At 40.4% G+C, this 19,091-nt stretch overlaps 1 protein-coding gene and 1 long non-coding RNA gene across 2 annotated transcripts in view; both read right to left on the reverse strand.

Moving 5' to 3' along the window:
- Positions 1–19,091, reverse strand: part of FNDC1 (fibronectin type III domain containing 1) — a 105,627-nt gene that overhangs the window by 23,460 nt on the left and 63,076 nt on the right. Inside the window, exons 12-14 of the mRNA XM_019412698.2 lie at positions 17,428–17,528; positions 15,105–15,216; positions 13,587–13,982 (exon numbers count right to left, since the gene is read on the reverse strand). Coding sequence (XP_019268243.2) covers positions 13,587–13,982; positions 15,105–15,216; positions 17,428–17,528 — 609 coding nt within the window. The remainder of the gene's footprint in view (positions 1–13,586; positions 13,983–15,104; positions 15,217–17,427; positions 17,529–19,091) is intronic.
- LOC128777617 (uncharacterized) lies at positions 481–13,580 on the reverse strand. The gene is made up of 2 exons (XR_008422827.1): positions 12,428–13,580; positions 481–1,036 (listed from the first exon to the last, which is right to left on the reverse strand). It is a non-coding gene; the product is annotated as an uncharacterized LOC128777617 (long non-coding RNA).

The following is a 19,091-nucleotide window of genomic DNA, read 5'->3' on the forward strand; positions in this document are numbered from 1 at the left end:
TTGCCATTGTTTCTTTTGGTACCACTTTCTTTTCTGTGTCAATTTAACTTTTAAGAGCATAGTCTTGTTTCTCCTCATTATTGGTTCAGATGTGTTTCTTCCATTTTAATCTTTAGCCAGATCAAAAATGAATAAACTGTATAATTTTTGCATCCCAGAGTAAAGAAGAAAAGGGGAAAGTACAGCATTTCCTTGCTGGATTTTCACTGTTAAGTGGAATTCTCGAGGCGCTAAAATATTGCATTATGTGCCGCAGGCCACAGAAATGATGCCTTTTACCTGCAAACTGGGATCACTTCTTGAATGAGTGTCAATTCAGTCTTCTGGCAAGAGTAAACATCCTACTGAGTGATTTAGTGCTCTTTTTTTTTCCCCTTAAGATCAAATAAAGCCAGGCATAATTTTCCTAAAATAGCACCATCTTGGTTCCAAGTAATGGAAACTTCCAGATGTCAGTGTATTTAAAAAAAAAAAACAAAAAACAAAAAAAACCTGACCATTAGGATTTGTCCCACCTGATTGCCATTTGGAAGCATTTGGAACTACATAAAACTAGATGCTTTGTAAGTCAACTCGGCATCAATATCAAAAGCTTCCACCTCTTCACATAAAAGAGCTACAACTGCCAGCCGCCAGCACGGTGGTATGGTTCATTCTCTTGAGTAGTTCATCCAAATGGTCATGAAGAAAACATGGGTGCAAGATGTCACCAAAGAATTAGGGCCTCAGCTCCAAAGATATTTAACAAAACTATTAAAAAATTCTGAGTAGAAATTTCGAGAAAAGGTAAAAGCTATTTGAAAACCAACAATATTTGTAAATTGCACAGTTGGTCCAGCTCAAGTGAATTTCCAACTATTCTCCCTATGTTTTCTGTCCTGAGAGTGAGGTGTGGGAGGGTGGAACAGCTTTCCGTAATGACTGATGTTTTTCTGAAACATGCCCCAAGATCATGTTACAAGTGACTGAAGATGTTCAGCTGGCTCAACATTTCCACACACGCATGATATCATCTGATCCACTGTAGAAATGGAACCTGAAAAACAAAGATCACTGGCTTTTACTTCTCAGTTAGTAAAACAGAGAATGCCTATAGCTTAAGATATTGTTTAGACAGACCGACCAAACATGAATAATTAGACACCATGAAGAATGTGAGATGAGGCAGAAGACATTGCCTGCACTGCAAGGAGTTTATTCTCTAATGGGAGGGTCAGCTCAAGCAAAAAAAAAAAGTGTGTGTGTGTGTGTGTGTGTGTGTCTGTGTGGGGGTGTGTGCGCATCCAAGTATGGAGAGAGAGAGAAGAGTAAAAGCAACAAAACACTGCAAATGAACATATAACATGCATTTGTGCTTCCACGAATATACATACACACACATATGGCATCCATAACAAATAAGGAAGTACTTAAACACTGCTTCAGTTATTGGAATGATTGAATGACACCAGGTTATTCCTACTATTTTTAAGCAGTATTTTAAAGGAAAAGGGTGCATGATTTAACTAGGGCAGTCAAGACTTTGGGATTGGAAAAGATGATTTAAAAAAATTTTTTTTAATGTTTATTTTTGAGAGAGAGAAACAGAGCCAGAGTGGGCGAGGGGCAGAGAGAGAGGGAGACATAGAATCTGAAACAGGCTCCAGGCTCTGAGCTGTCAGCACAGAGCCCGACGCGGGGTGAGATCATGACCTGAGCCGAATTGGGCTTAACCGACTGAGCCACCCAGGGGCCCCAGGAAAAAATGATTTGAAAATTAGAGGGCTAAAAACAAAATTTTTGGATTTTTCCAGCAGAATGTAATAACAAATGGTCACTGGGTGGAGGGTATGAAGTGGGGGTCTTGAAGGGAAGGTATTCATTCAGTGATCACTAACGCAGGTGATCATAAGCACTACAAGAGTGAGCATTTCAGGCTACCAGGCTGCAAAATGCCATGATCAAAATATCGTTTGCTAAATACTGGATGTGTGCACATGAAGCCCCAGTGCTTATGAATGTTCATTATGGACGACACTAAATACAACAAAAGAGAAGATACATGAGAAAAACAGAAACTTGAGAGCCAAATAAGAGGCAGGGAGACAGGATACAGGTGGTTCTGCAGTTCATTTGTGAAGGGGAGCCCTGGGACTGTCCCTCAGCTGACATCAGAGTCTCTTACTGAAAGCATCTCTCTGCTCTCAGTGTCTTTACAACATTTACAGAACAAATATCAAGGCTACTACAAGGTGTTCCACCAAAAAATGACAAACTTCATTGCATTTCACATATAATGCATAGAATTTTCCAGAGTGATTGTGACCATCTTTCAAATTACAAGCCATCTTTAGAAGCTAATCCCCACCCAAGATGCTTGCTCCTATGCCTCTCTCCAGCATTGGCCCTGACAAGTTTCATTCCAATGATGAATGAAGCAGGGACTATGCTTGGTATCCCCAGACAAGTAGAGGCTGGTGGAAGGAAGCCCAATAAAGAATAACAATTTGAATATGGGCCAACAGGGCCAGCCTATAGATGGACAGAATGAAGCAAATATAAGAAATGTGATGAAGGGAAGAGGCAGATGATGGCAGAGAAGGAGGGCCCCAGGCTTATCTCATGACTACAACTAGATAACTATCAAATCATTCTAAAAACCCCAGAAATCGACCTGAAGACTGGCAGAACCAACTCCACAGCTAAAGAGAGAGAAGAGGCCACAGTGAAGAAGGTAGAAAGTGCAGAGATGCAGCTTGGGAGAGAAACAGATAATGGCTACTATGGTAGAGAGGGAACCGTGGTTGTGGAGAAGGATAAGAGACAGACTAGCACACAGGGGAGTGCATGGGAAAAATGAATCCTCATGGCAATTGCCTTGCAAAGAAAGAGAGCAGCAAAATTTCATGACTTCTGGAAACCAGCATGGCTTAAAGCCTGGAGATATTTTTTTTTAAGTTTATTTATTTATTTTTGAGAGAGAGGATGGGGAAGGGGCAGAGAGAGGGGTGTACAGAGGATCTGAAGTGGGCTCTGCACTGACAGTAGAGAGTCTGATGTGGAGCTCGAACTCATGAACCATGATATCATGACCTGAGCCAAAGGTAGATGCTTAACTGACTGAGCCACCCAGGTGCCCCTTAAAGCCTGGAGTTTTAGAGGTCAGTAAGCTTGACTCTGAGATACCTCGGAGGACATTGAGACTGTTCCTGTAGAGAAGGCTAGACAAACAGTCCATGGACATACAGCATGAAAACAGTGATCTGAAAAGCACCTGAAGCACACAATGAGGAGGTTATTCACTCATCTCAGAGCACATCCCAGAAAGATAGCATTCACAGAGAGACCCCTCCAGGAACAAAGGAACTGGCAGGTGCCATTTCCCTTCCCCAACCCTCAGCATAAGCACAGGCCCACCTGTAGGAAGCAGCACAGTGTAGACACTGGCTACTTAACTTGCTTATGCCAAGCCCTGCCACCCACACTCTGGAAGAACTGCCCTTCCCAGTCACAACTGCCTCAGTCCTAGCATGGTGGCCCCCTCCACCAGAAGACCAACCCAAACCCCTGCCAACATCACATCTCCTGACCCAGGAGTTTTGCAGGGACTTAATTCTACAGCAGTGGTGACAGGTCTCATTTCACAAGCAGACCAGAGCACTCCTAGTCAAAACTCACCACATTCAGGCCAGGGACCAAACACTGCCCACAACAGGTGGAGAGAGCCACTGCAGATGACTGGCCTGATGGATAAAGTGGCCAGGAAGCAACAACAGAGAACATGCAGCCCACATTGGAGATACTCCCAGAAGCACCAGACCCTGGGGAATAGGGAAAACTGCACTAAAGGCACTACAGGAACTCTTCTTCATAAAGCCATTACCCTTAAGAACAGGAAATGTAGCTGACTTTCCTAACACAGAGAAATAGGCAGAGAGACTAAGACAAAATGAGAAGGCAGAGTAATTAGTCCCAAATGAAAGAATAGAACAAGGCTACAGTTGGAGATTTAAGCAAAACAGATATAAGTAACATGCCTGATAGAATATTTAAAGCAGTGATCAAAAGGATACTCATTGGACTTGAGAAAGAGTGGAAGACATGAGTGAGACCATTAATACAGAGATAAGGATCACAGAAATAAAGAGCTTGTTAAATGAAATGACAGACATGCTTCATGGAACGAACAGCAGACTGGAAGAAGCAGAGAAATGAATTAATAACCTAGAAAACAGAGTAATGGAAAACAATCAAGATGAACAAAAGATGAAAAAAAGAATTATGCAAAATGAGAAAAGATTTAGATAACTCAGTGACTCCATCAAATGTAATAACATTTGTATTATAGGAGTCCCAGAAGAAAAAAGAGAAAAAAGGGGACAGAGAATTTATTTGAAGAAATAATAGTTGAAAACTTCCCTAATCTGGGGAAGGAAACAGTAATTCAGATCCAGGAGACACAGAGAAACCACCACCCCCAACAAAATCCACAAAGCAGATCCACACCTAGACATATTGCACTTAAACTGGCAAAACATGGTGATAACAAAAAAAATGTTAAAATGGGCAATAGAAAAGAAGACAGTTACATACAAAGGAAACCCCATAAGGTTATCAGAAGACTTTTCAGCAGAAACTTTCCAAGCCAGAAACAGGTAGCATGATATATTCAAAGTGCTGAGTAGGGAAAGCCTGCAGCCAAGAATGCTCTATCCAGCAAGGTTATCATTTGGAATAGAGGAGAGATAAAGAGTTTCCCAGACTGGGGTGCCTGGGCGTCTCAGTCGGTTGAATGTCCAACTCTTGATTTTGGCTCACGTCATAATCCCAGAGTCTGGGATCAAGCCCCACGTCAGAGCTCAAGTATAGAGTCTGCTTGAGATTCTCTCTCTCTCTCTATCTCTCTGTCCCTCTCCCCTGCTTGCATTCTCTAAAATAAATAAAATGAAAAATAATTTTCCCAGAAAAACAAAAACTAAAGGAGCTCATGACCACTAAATCAGCCCTTCATGAAATATTAAAGGGGACTCTTTGAGTGGAAAGGAAAGACCAAAAATGACAGTATGAAGGTAGGAAATGCAAATGCAGTAAAAATGAATATTTCTATAAAAACATCAGTCAAGGAACTTACAAAATAAAAAGATGTAAAATATGACACCATACACCTAAAATGTAGGGAGGAGAGGAGTAAAGAATGGATTCGAACTTAAATGACTATCAACTAAATATAAACTGCTCTATCCAGAAGATGTTCTATACAAACCTAATGGTAACCACAAGTCAAAAGCCACTAATAAATATGCAAAGAATAAAGAGAAAGAAATCCAAATATATCACTAAAGAGAGCCAGCAAACCATGAAAGAGAGAAAGAAAAGAAAGGATCAGAGAAAATCTTCAAAAACAATGACAAAACAAGTAATAAAATGGCAATAAGTACATATCTATCAATAATTACTTTGAATGGAAAGGGACTGAATGCTGCAATCAAATGACATAGGGTGACAGAATGGATAAAGAACAATACCTACCTGTATTCTGCCTACAAGAGATTCATTTTTAGACCTAAAGATACCTGCACATTGAAAGTGAGGAGATGGAGAAATATTTATCATGCAAATGGATATCAAAAGAAAGTCAGAGAAATAAAACTTGTATCAGACAATATAAACTTTTTTTAAAGCTTCTTTATTTATTTTTAGAGAAAGAGAAAGATGCAGGGAGAGAAAGGGAGAGAGACAATTCCAAGCAGGCTTTGTGCTGTCAGCATAGAGTCCGATGTGGAGCTCGATCTCGCAAACCATGAGATCACGATCTGAGCCAAAATCAGGAGTCATATGCTTAACCAACTGAGCCTCCCAGGCACCCCAGACAAAATGGACTTTAAAACAAAGACTGTGACAAGAGAAAAAGAAGGAGACTACATAATAATAAAAGCAAGAATCCAACAAGAAGATAAAATAATTATAAACAGTTATGCAACCAACTTGGAAGAACCCAAATACATAAAGCAGTTCATACCAGAACTGGTAAAAATAAAATAATAGTAGAGGCCTTTAACACCTCACTGACATCATTGGACAGATCATCTAAACAGAAAATCAACAAGGAAACAAATGGCTTGGAATGATACACTGGACCAGATGGATTTAACAGGTATATTCAGAACACCTCATCCTAAAATAGCAGAATACATATTATTTTCAAGTCATCTCCAGAATAGATGACATATTAGGTCACAAGTCTCAACAAATTCAAGAAGATTGAAGTCATACTATGCATTTTTTTCTGACCACAACACTGTGAACCTAGAAGTCAACCACAAAGAAAAAAAAAATCTAGGAAGACCACAAACCACAAATACATGGAGGTTAAATAACATGTTACTAAACAATGAAGGAGTCAACCAGGAAATAAAAGAAGAAATTTTAAAAGTACACGGAAAGAAATGAAAACACACACACACCCCACAATGGTTCAAAACCTTTGGAATGCAGCAAAATCTGTTCTAAGAGTGAAGTTTATAGCAATACAGGCCTATATCAAAAAGCAGGAAAAAAAAATCTCAAATAAACAACCTAACCTTACACCTAAAGGAGCTAGAAAAAGAAGAACAAACAAAACCCAAGACTAATAGAAGGAAGGAAATAATAAAGGTTACACAGAAATAATGAAGTAGAAAGTAAAAAAACAGCAGAACAGATCAATGAAACCAGAGACTGGCTCTTTGAAAAGATCAACACAATTGATAAACTTTTAGTCAGACTAATAAAAAAAAAAAAAAAAAGAAAAGAAAAAAGAGAGAGGACTGAAACAAAATAAAAAATGAAATAACAATTGATGCCACAGAAATACAGAAATATAAAAAAGGATTATAAGAGAATATTATGAAAAATTATATGCCGACAAATTGGACAACCTAGAACAAATGGATAAATTCCTGAAACATAACTTCCCAAAACTGAATCAGGAAGAAAGAGAAAATTTGAACAGACCAATTACCAGCAAGGACATTGAATCAGTAATCAAAAAACTCCCAACAAACAAAAGTCTGGGACCAGATTGCTTCACAAGAGAATTCTACCAAACATTTACAGAAGACTTAATACCTATTCTTCTCAAACTGTTCCAAAAAAATAGAAGATGAAAGAAAACTCCAAATTCATGCTATAAGGCCAGCATTACCCTTATACCAAAAAGAGATAAAGACACCGCACACACACACACACACACACATACAAAAGAGAACTACAGGCCAATATCTCTGATGAACATAGATGCAAAAATCCTCATCAAAATATTAGCAAACCAAATCCAATAATACATTTTAAAAAATCAGTCACCATGATTAAATGAGATTTATTTCTGGAATGCAAGGGTGGTTCAACATTTGCATATTCATCAGCATGATACATCACATCAAGAAGAGAAAGGATAAAAACCATATGATCACTTCAATAGATGCAGAAAAAGCATTGACAAAGTACATCCATTCATGATAAAAACCCTCAACAAAGTCAGTTTAGAGGGAACATACTTCAACATGATAAAGGCCATATATGAAAAACCCACAGTTAATATCACCTTTGATGGGGGAAAAATGACAGCTTTCCCCCTAAAATCAGGAACAAGACAAGGATGTCCACTCTCACCACTTTATTTCATTTCATTTCATTTCAAATATTTATTTACTTTGAGAGAGAGAGAGTGTGTGTGTCAAGTTGGAGAGGGGCAGGGAGACAGGGAGAGAGAGTCCCAAGCAGGCTCTGCACTGATCACCAAGCATGGTGCACTGATCACCAAGCATGATCTGCGAGATCATGACCTGAGGTGAGATCAAGAGATGGACACTTAACTGACTGAGCCACCCAGGCGCCGCTCTCCTTTATTCAACATAGTACTGGAAGTCCTAGCCACAGCAAACAGACAAGAAAAAGAAATAAAAGGCATCCAAACTGGTAAGGAAGAAGTAAAACTTTCACTATTTGCAGATGACATGATACTCTATATAGAAAACCCAAAAGGATCTGCCCCAAAATTGCTAGAACTGATAAGTGAACTCAGTGAAGTCAAAGGGTACAAAATCAACATATAGAAATCTGCTGTATTTCTATACACCAATAATGAAGCAGCAGAAAGAGAAATTAAGGAATCAATCCCATTTACAATTGCAACAAAAATATAAGATACCTAGGAATAAGCCTAACCAAAGAGGTGAAAGACCTGTACTCTGAAAAGTATAAAACACTGATGAAAGAAATTGAAGATGACCCAAAAAATGGAAAGACATTCCATCCATGCTCATGGGTTGGAAGAACAAGTATTGTTAAAATGTCTACACTATCCAAAGCAATCTACAGATTTAATACAATCCCTACCAAAATAACAACAGAATTTTTCACAGAACTAGACAAACCTAAAATTTATATGGAACCACAAAATATCCTGAATAACCAAAGCACTCTTGAAAAAGAAAAACAAAGCTAGAGGCATCACAATTCTGGACTTCACAGCTGTTGTAATCAAGACAGTATGGTACTGGCACAAAAATAGACACATAGATTAATAGAGCAGAATAGAAAATTCAGAAAGAAACCCACCATTATATGGTCAGTTAATCTTTGACAAACTAGGAAAGAATATCCAATGGGAAAAAGGCAGTCTCTTCAACAAATGGGTTGGAAAAACTGAACAGCAATATGAAAAAGAATGAAACTGGATCATTTTCTTACACTGTACATAAAAGTAAATTCATTAGGGGTTAAGGACCTAAATGTGAGACATGAAAGCATAAATATCCTAGAAAAGAGCACAGGCAGTAATTTTTCTGACATCGGCCATAACAACTTTTTCTAGAGAGGTCTCCTGAGTCAAGGGAAACAAGAGCAAAAATAAATTATTGGGACTACATCAAAATAAAAAGCTTCTTCACAGCAAAGGAAACAATCAACAAAACTACAAGATAACCTACTGAGTAGGAGAAGATATCTGCAAATGACATAACCCTTTATAGGGTTAGTATCCAAAATATATAAAGAATTTATACAATTTGACACACATAAAAACAAATAGTCCAATTAAAAATGGGCAGAGGACATGAACAGACATTTTTCCAAAGAAGACATCCAGATGGCCAACAGACACATGAAAAGATGCTCATCATCACTTATCATCAGGGAAATGCAAATTGAATCCACAATGAGGTATCATCTCACAGCTGTCAGAACGACTAAAATCAAAAACACAAGAGACAACAGGTGTGGTGAGGATGTGGAGAAAAAGAAACCCTCGTGCACTGTTGGTGGAAATGCAAATTAGCACAGCCACTGTGGAAACAGTATGGAGCTCCTCAAAAAGTTAAAAAGAGAACTAGCCTATGATCCTGCAAGTACACTACTGGGTATTTACCCCGAGAACACAAAAACACTAATTCAAAGGGATACATGCACCCCTTATGTTATAGCAGCATTATTTACAACAGGCAAGATATGGAAGCAGCCTGGTTATCCACTGACTGATGAATGGATAAAGAAGATGTGGTATAGATATACAATGGAATATTATTCAGCCATAAAAAAGAATGAAATCTTGCCATTTGCGATGACATGGATGGAACCAGAGAGTATAATGCTAAGTGAAATAAGTCATTCAGAGAATGACAAATACCACATGATTTCACTCATGTGAGCAATTTAAGAAACAAAACAAACAAGCAAAGCGGGGTGGGGGGAGAGAGACAGAGAAAGAGAGAGACAAACCAAGAGACAGACTCTTGTCTATAGAGAACAAACTGATGGCAACCAGAGGGGAGGTGGGCGCAGGGGAAGGAGGAAATCGGCTATGGGGATTAAGGAGTGCACTTGCTGTGTTGAGCACCAGGTGATTAAAATAAAAACTTTAAAGGAAAAGGAAGTGTGATGGAGGAATAATGAGTGGGCAGTGAGACCTGGCAGTGGAGATCAAAGGGCAAAATAAGTCAGAGGAGACACCAAGGCTTCAGGCCTGGAGAGCTCTCTGGGTGACTGCCAAACAATCTTTAGCTTGTCCTGGTTTATTTTATAAATGAACAATTTGGTTTTCTTTCTTTATTTCTTTTATGTTTATTTATTTTTGAGAGAGAGAGAGAGAGAGAGAAAGGGAGAAAGAGAGAGACCATGTGAGTGGGGGAGGGGCAGAAAGAGGGAGACACAGGATCCGAAGCTGAGCTGTCAGCCCAGAGCCCGACGCGGGGCTCGAACTCACAAACTATGAGATCATGACCTGAGCTAAAGTCGGCTGCTTAACCAACTGAGCCACCCAGGCGCCCCACAACTTGGTTTTCTGACAAGAGAGTGAGTTGTTTCTACCTGCTGTCATTTCCATTATATTGTGAGCTTTTCAGAGGCAGAGGCATGTCACCTACTTTTCTGTTATCTCCCAAGACACCTGATCCACATGCAGGTGATTAGTGATCATCTGCTAATTTTATTTTATTTGATAAAATTATGAATGAAACCAGAATAACAAAACAAGAGCTACTCTATCGCTTTTTAGTTTACTGCAAGGGTTTTCTCAAAATGATGTCACCTGCCAAAATGATAAAGACAAAACATCTATCAAATGAATGTCCTCAATTCTAAATCAGGGCTGATCTAGACCCAAAACTTAATCATGCTGGCCTTCACTTTCAGAACCTATCATTGGAAAGTATAAAAAACCCACCATGTCGGTATCATTAGTTATTAGGGACTGTAAATCAAAACCAACAGGAGGTACCACTTTGCACCCATTAGGATGGTGAGAATGAAAAGGACAGACAATAACAAGTGTTGGTGAAGGTGTGGAGAAATCAGAAGCCTCGTACCCTGCTGCTGGGAATGTAAAATGATGCAGCCACTATGGAAAACAGTTTAGCAGTTCCTCAAAAACATAAACACAGAGTTCCCATTGGACACAGCAACTCTCTTACCTATACCCCAGAGAACTGAACACAGGTGTTAAAAAAAAAAATTGTACATGATGTTCATGGCAGCATTATTCATAATAGCCAAAAGGTGAAAACAACCCAGATGTCCATTGACCAGTAAATGGATAAAATGTGGTTTATCCACACAACGGAATACTGATCAGCAGTCAAAGAAATAAAGTACAGACATATTCTGCAACATGGATGAAACTTGAATACAAATCATGCTAAGTGAAAGAAGCTAGACACAAAGGCCACATATTGGATTCCATTTCTATGAAATGTCCAGAATAGACAAACCCATAGAGACAGAAAGTGGATTCGTGGTTTCCCAGGGGTTAGAAGGAGGGGGAAGCGAGGAGTGGTGGCTAATGGGTATGGAATTTCTTTTGGGGTGATGGAAATGTTCTAGAATTTGATAGTGGTGATGGTTGCACAACCCTGTATACTAAAAACCACTAAACTATACAGTTTAGAAGGGTAAACTTTATGGTATGTAAGTTATATCTCAAGAAAGCTATAATTTAAAAATTTTTAAATGAAAATAACTATGATTAGAATTAATACGAGGAAGAAAATAAAGCTGTCAGTGGAGCAGTCTAAATAAAAAAGTAAGGTCAACCATACAGGAAAAATTTTTAAATAATAATTATAGTACATTTTAACATTATATAAAGATTACATGTTGCTTTCCCTAAATTTAGTTTTTTCAAAGACCTTGTATTGATTTGTACTTATTTTGAAAATGCTGCCTAAAGGCCAATTATAATTAACACTTGGATACTAATTCGGCCTGGGCTAGGGACACAGAAGGATGACATAAATGAAGTAAAAAATATACACATACATCATTATTTGCAAAAGAAGGAGAAGGGGAAGGAGGGGAAGGAGGGGAGATGAGGGGAAGGAAGGGGAGGAGGGGGAGGAGGAGGAGGAGGAAGAGGAAGAGGAGGAGGAAGAGGAGGAGGAGGAGGAGGAACAAAAATACCATGAAAAACTGACTTTCAAGCCAAATAAAAGTCTAAAAATCCAAAGTAAATGAAATGAATATGCTACAAGCCCTCTGTAAAAGTAGACAAAAGAAAATGCAAATATTCATTAAAATGGTAGTAATTCAAATCCAAAATAGTCACTCTTCTGGTTGCAAACAATTATTAAGTAAATATCTGTTCCAATTATACCTCAATTAAAAGAAAAATAAACATGTCTGACGCGCCTGGGTGGCTCAGTTGGTTAAGCCTTTGACTTCGGCACAGGTCATGATCTCACAGTTTGTAAGTTCGAGCCCCGCATCAGGCTCTGTGCCGATGGCTCAGAGCCTGGAACCGGCTTCAGATTCTGTGTCTCCCTCTCTCCCTGCCCCTCCCCTACTCACACTCTGTCTCTCTCTGTCTCTCAAAATTAAATAAACACTAAAAAAATGTTTTTAAATAAAAAATACAAAAATGAATGCACCAATGTATGCAGAAGTAAAAGCTCAAGGGAAGTACGTAATATTTTCATACCAGAAATCCAAAGGTAAATTCCAATTCGTGGTCACTGGGTAAAATGATAGTGTGCAAATCTTCCCAACAGCCCTCTTCCTCAGCATGTTTCCTTGTTCTTTGGTGTGAATTTTTCGATGTGTCCAATGTTGCTGTGTATTTGGAGCGTTTCTGCGGGAAGACCGACTTCAAACAGAATTCCCATTTTGAATACAGCGTTCAAGTTCAAGTTGATTGGGCTTATCATGGTCAACAAGGCTGTGCAAAAGACCGGGCATGCAAAATGATTCCTGAAAGGAAGCGCCTTCACTCTGCATCAGCTTAAAAAGACATGTTTTACAGCCTACATTGCAATTCATCTCAACCTAAGGGAAAGAGGATGAGTTTGCTTCCTCCGAGCCTGACACAAATGCAGGATGACCTCTGGCGAAGCAGCCTGAGCAGGGACTGAGCGGAAAAGATGATGACTTTGCAGCTCCCCTGAGACCAGACCGAAGAGTCCTTGCTTCAGGGGGAATGGGCCCCTCTCAGCAGGCAGACACTCCAGGGGCAGAGGACAGTCCTGACTGGGTGTCCCGCAGCAGGGGAAATGACACAGCCCTACCCAGCGGACAGCAGACCTACCCTGCAGCCACCAGAGCCCAGCTACTCAAGGATCAGCATTTTCCAAAGGGAGCGCTGATCAAGAAAGTGTTCAGCTGGCAAATGCGCTCAGGACACTACTCTTCTTGGAAACTCACAATGAGGCTATTCAGTGATCTGAACAATCCAACCATAAGAGATCATTAACCTAGTTTAAATCACATAGCTAATCACAGAACCTTTTCATTACAAAAATACAGCACGTGCGGATCTACGACTATCCAGTAATAGCCACTTGGGGAAACGCTAGCCCACACTCGTCATGTTCCATGTTTTAGCTACATTTTTGACTTGGGTTGTGATAGGGTTGCCAGGCAAATCATTATTCATATTAAGTATGTCCCATGCCATACGTTTCTTTGCTAAATCTGACAGCCCCAGTTGAGACACGGCGTCCTGAGCAAACCCCGTGGGACTAGAGATGCCTCTACTCACCATTCCACGGTGACCTACTTACCCCTCCCTGCAGCCTCTGTGACTCTACTCTCAAACGCAGCATGCTAGTTACGTGGGCCACCGTTACAACAAAGGCCGTTACCTTCTTCGGGGTGGCACTCTGGGACCCCGCTGGAGCCCATTATGAGGTTGCCATCTTCATCGTGCCGCTCCAGGGTCCCAGGGGGACAGGTGGGAACAGGGGTGGTGGGTTCAGGGGTGGTGGTTGTCTGCGTAGTGGTTCGAATCGTGGTCGTTGGACGTGTGGTGGTGGTCGTGCGGCGGGTGGTGGTGGTCGTGGGTCTTGGGGTTGTCGTGGTGGGCGGTGTGGTTGTGGTGGGGGCACGGGTGGTTGTTTTCACAACCTCCAAGCCAACCAGGGGCTTCCCTCCAAGACTCAGAATGGGTTTATCCTGGGCACTGGCCAGAGGTTTGCCATGCCGCCCCTGCCCGAAGAGGGGAAGGCCATCAGGGCTCACCACAGGCGTCCCTCCCAGATCTGAAACAAAACCGAACCAAAGCCGTGCAACAAGATGAAATAATCCAGAGGAAGTAAAAAATAAACGCAGAGTGTCTTCTCAAACTTACGTATTTGTGTATTTTAAACAGTAAAAAGCAAAGGAAGGAATAAAAGAATATTAACAGAGGTAGCAATGTCTGCCATTATCCAGAGATTTCTGGGCTTATTATATTGCCCATTACTCTGTATTACCTTATATAAATATGTAAATACTCCATCGATATGCCCGATTACCTTGAAACAACTCTTAGTCTCTGGTAAGGAAAGTAATTCTTTCCTCCTCCCGATTCCTAAGCCTCGGGAGGAAAAGTGTTACATTGTACCAGGGTTGGCAAACTCACTCTTCAAAGGGCCAGAGAAGAAGGAGGGCTAGATATTTTAAGCTTTATGTTGCAGCTACTCAACTCTGCCATGAAACTTTGGGGCGCCTGGGTGGTTCAGTTGGTTAAGCATCTGACTCTTGATCTCGGCTCAGGTCATGATCTCAAGGTCAGTGAGTTTGAGCCCCGCATCAGGCTTTGTGCTGACAGTATAGAGCCTGCTTGGGATTCTCTCTCTCTCTCTCTCTCTCTCTCTCTCTCTCTCTCTCTCTCTGCCCCTCCTCCACTTGTGAGCACTCGCTCTCTCTCTCTCTCTCTCTCTCTCTCTCAAAATAAATAAACTTTAAAAAAAAAAAGCATAGAGAGTACACAAAGGAGTGTTTCTGTAAATTTCAAATAATTTTCACTTCACAAATACTATTCTTTGATTTTTTTTCCAATCATTTAAAAGTGCAAAAACGCGTTTGACCTCACAGGCATTACAAAAGCAGGCAGCAGGCAGGGCTTGGTCTTCGTGCCATGGTTTGCTGCCTCCTGTTGCTCTAGGCTGCCCTATTTCAAGAACAAAGTCGAGCACCACCTTTTCTGGAGGCTGGGATCTGAAGCAAGGGTATAACTACACTTGTATCAGGGGAAAAGCTACGTTCTGCCCCTGTGGGGCACTCCTTTCCACATGGCTAAACATAACTGGACCAAGGGACCCCATCACAAATGGGGAGGGGGTTGTTATTCTACAGCTAATTCAGAACATTTTCGTGGCCGAAAAACCACTGTCACTTACCCACAATGGTGCGACCATCTCCTCCCAGTTTAATCCGAAGAGGAGTTCCTTGTGAATCTTGGAGGTACCTTCCCTCTTCATTTAATACTAACCCACGGTCGAGATCCACGACCTAAACCCATGACACAGATTAAAGAATATACTGAGCATTAATCCAACTACACAAACATATGCATGAAGCCTCCACAGAAGGAGACCATAATGTGAGTAGGAAACATTACTTTTGTCCACATCATTTGCAAGGTTTAAGAATGAAGTGTAAATGTCACATTATTGTTTACCCATAGAATATGTAAATTGTTTTAAGTTTCTCAAATACGCAAAACATGTGCAAAATGCTGCTACCATTTAGTATGCTGTGTGTAATGCTGAAAAGCAGGAGACAACTTAAGTGTTCATCAGTGGAAGGAAGGGGTTAAATACATTATGGCCCATACAGTGGAATCCATATCCATACAGTGGAATGCTAGCAGCCCATGATACAGATTTGGCAATGCTACATATATTGACATCAACTGCTACAGACTCAGATTACAGGACTGCCTATTTTGCAGAAATAAAAATATATCCATGTGTGTATATAAGCTTAAAACTGCAGGGAAAAATAATCTGGACGGACATACCCCAAACTGTTAGTAATGGTTTTCTCTGAGGTGTAGTTTGGGGTATTTATTAGCCTAAAATATATCTGTTTCATAGATTTCTGAATTGTTTTAACTTCCAGCCATGACCATGTATTGCTGGTGTATTAAAAATAGGAAATGTTTCCATCAGGCTGTTAATGTTAAACATCGAAGTTGCTATAACAAACAAATTAATTTGTAATTAAATTGCCTAATATAGAATGCATGCAAAAACTTCATATTCTAAGGAATCATAAAATTGGGGCGAGGGGAAGCTATTACCATCCCTGTTAAGAAACAAGCTCATGCTATACACACTGGTGGTTCTCCAAGTGTGGCCTGGACCGGCAGCCTCAGCGTCAGCTGGGAAACTGTCCAATATGCTAATTACCTAGCCCTACCCCAGACCTTAACTGACAAGTCCCATGATGTCTGAGAACCATGACTGCACAGCAGGCCACGGGAGGAAGCCACTTTGTTGGGTGCTGTCTTGGTAATTAAAACTCATTTATATAAACCCTACTTTTGAACTCGACTCCATACCATTTCTATGCAAAATTGTTTACAACGAAGGGTGCTCAGTCAGTTAAGCATCCAGCTCTTGATTTCAGCTCAGGTCATGATCTCAACGTTTGTGAGTCTGAGTCCCACGTCAGGCTCTGCGCTGACAGTCTGGAGCCTGCTTGGGATTCTCTGTCTCTCTCTGTCTGTCTGTCTCTCTCTCTCTGCCTCTCCCCTGTTCATTCTCTCCCTCCCTCCCTCCCTATCTCTCTATCTCAAAGTAAATAAATAAACTTAAAAAAAAAGTTTTGCAAAAATCATTTACGATGACATTTTGCTTTCATATACATTCTTCCTTTACAAATTCCTGTTCCTTTGAGAAATGGTTAAATGTATCTTTTACCTGTGACTAAAAGTTTTATGAAGTCTCTCAATATGTTTTCTTACACCTTACTGTCATAAAGGGGAAGTTTTGACCAGGAATTCCCAGTCAAACTATGAATAATTGCATAATGAATAATGAAAAATGAAAAACATTTTAAATCCTGGGACTTTGTAAAGTGTTCTCCCCATTACCCTCTAACCTGCCAAGAAATCCCTAGCATTTATCTTAACCTCAGGAAGTGAAAGTCATTAAAGCTTAAGCATATATAAAATACTAATAATATTTTTTAATTTCAGTCAAACAACAATTATTGGAAAATTCAAAAGGTGATCTGTTAAAAACTGCCTGTTTGATTCAGTAGGTTTTGATTTGCTCATTTGTTTTTACCCTGCTTTCGTTTGCAAAGGATTTGAGACAATTTACAGGGAAAACATGTGTATACTAGTTAATCAAGTAATAAAAACAATAACAATAAAGCTATCAGAGGTGAAGCAGAAGAAGCCCATTTGAGAGGCTAAGCACTAGCATGCAGTTGGAACATATGTCTGTGTGATCTTCCTAACCCATCAAAGCAAACAGGAAATAAAGGCCCCTTTTATTTTATTGGCCATGCGAAGAAAGCACATTAGTGATTGAGGGGAATGAAGATCTTTCTGAGCACTGGAAGAAACAACACGCATGTATACTGACATTGAGTGGTTACAACTAGAGAAGAAAAACGAAAGACCATTTCGTTTATTGTTGCAAAATGCCCACCATTTTCTCCTCCCAACAGCATGAAAATAACTGGTATGTGTAAAGAAGTTTACCCTACCCACTTTGTTCCTTGAGGGCCATTGATAATTCTTTGTCCACTTGGCTTTCCATTACTACCAGGAAGTATTTTTGCTTCTACATTTGGTCTGCCATTATAACCTACATGGCACGGAAGAAAGAAACAAAGAAAGAAAAAATACAGCAAAAACAAAAACAAAAAATCTGGTAAATTCAACACTCCTGTCAAGTTTGTTTCATACCAAACTCTAAGTAGTAACATATCATTTCTAAAAGAAATACTAAACAGGATTTTAAACCAATAGCTTATACATATTAGATGCCAGTTTTAAATTGTGACTTCCAAATACCCAGTATGAATGTCTATTAAAAGGACAGTAAAGTCACAGTTTTCTGACAATATTGGGGAAAGGTGACAGTCCAGAGTAAGTAAATTTTCTAGATAAAGCTTAAGACAGTAATGGCTATAGCATTATTTTAGCCAGTTGGAAGACAGAGGGAGAGTTGGAAGGACGGAGAACACTACCTCTAAAATAGACTAGATGCTGTCCTGCTCTTCTCAGATTATACTAAACCCAACAACTATTTCTAACTGAATCAGGTCCACTCATCAGTCGCCAAGTGTGAATGCTCGGGGCTGACTCGAAGCTTGCTCACGTCTTTGGCGCTGCTTGAGAAGTGTTAGCGCAGAGAGAAAACAGAAGGTTCAGTTAGCGGCCCCTTCCGTTGCTCCTGTCTGCTCTTAGCACCTGCCCTTCCTCTTCATCTCTGGGCATTTCTGATCAGCTACAGTTAGTGCAAGGTCCGCGCTGGGAGCGCTCTGGCCCAGCCCCACCCACAGCACAAAGTGCTTGGGCTTTCTGACAACTATTTGCAGGTCAGAGACTTATTTTTCTTGCTCAAATAGTTAATGAAAATTAAATATTTATGGAAATTCTGCTATCCACCAGGGAATGTGGATTTCACATCTATTATCAAGGTCTTAGAATTGCTTAAAATAGTCCATTTTAATAGAAAACTGACCTCTACATGGTGCATTGTTCTATGTCTTTACAGTGGGCCAAACTAACAATACATAGCACAGACTAACAAACACTAATACATTCTTTCAAGAATCTTCCATCATGCCCAAATTCCAAGCAAGGATTCTGCCCTGGGGTCCACGCAGACTCTAATTCATAGCTGTCTACATTCTGCCCTCAGTGTAAGTCACACATCTGCCTGTTACTCCTCTGTGTGACAATCATCCTTAACATGCATTTTTTTTTCCCCTGGAAGTTTTAAACAACATTCACTGACTGCAAAGTCGAAGAGACACATCGGAGTCTGTCCCAGGGTGTGTTAAGTTGAGAATCAACAAGAACGAGATCAAGCCTACACAGGTACCCAATTCCTTACTGTGGATTCTTTAAATCTACCCTGGCAGGTGAAGGACTAAAAATAACCTACAACACAGGAACCCGAGTCTGGCATCACTACCGTGACACATTTTCACGGATTAAGAGCATATGTTCAGGAATTCAAAGAGGCAGCATGTGACAGAGGAACGGCAGGGGCGGGGTTGGGGGGGGGGGCAGAATCCACGTCTGGGATGGGAAGCTGTCTGACCTCAGGCAAACCACTCAGATCCCGGAGCCCTAGCTTCCTCATCCGAAAACCAGGAGAAACAAGGCAAGAAGCAAGGTTAAGAAATCACGTTCTGTC

This window comes from Panthera pardus, unplaced genomic scaffold (genome assembly GCF_024362965.1).
Source record: "Panthera pardus isolate Hobbes unplaced genomic scaffold, ASM2436296v1 HiC_scaffold_17, whole genome shotgun sequence".
Taxonomy (NCBI): Eukaryota; Metazoa; Chordata; class Mammalia; order Carnivora; family Felidae; genus Panthera; species Panthera pardus.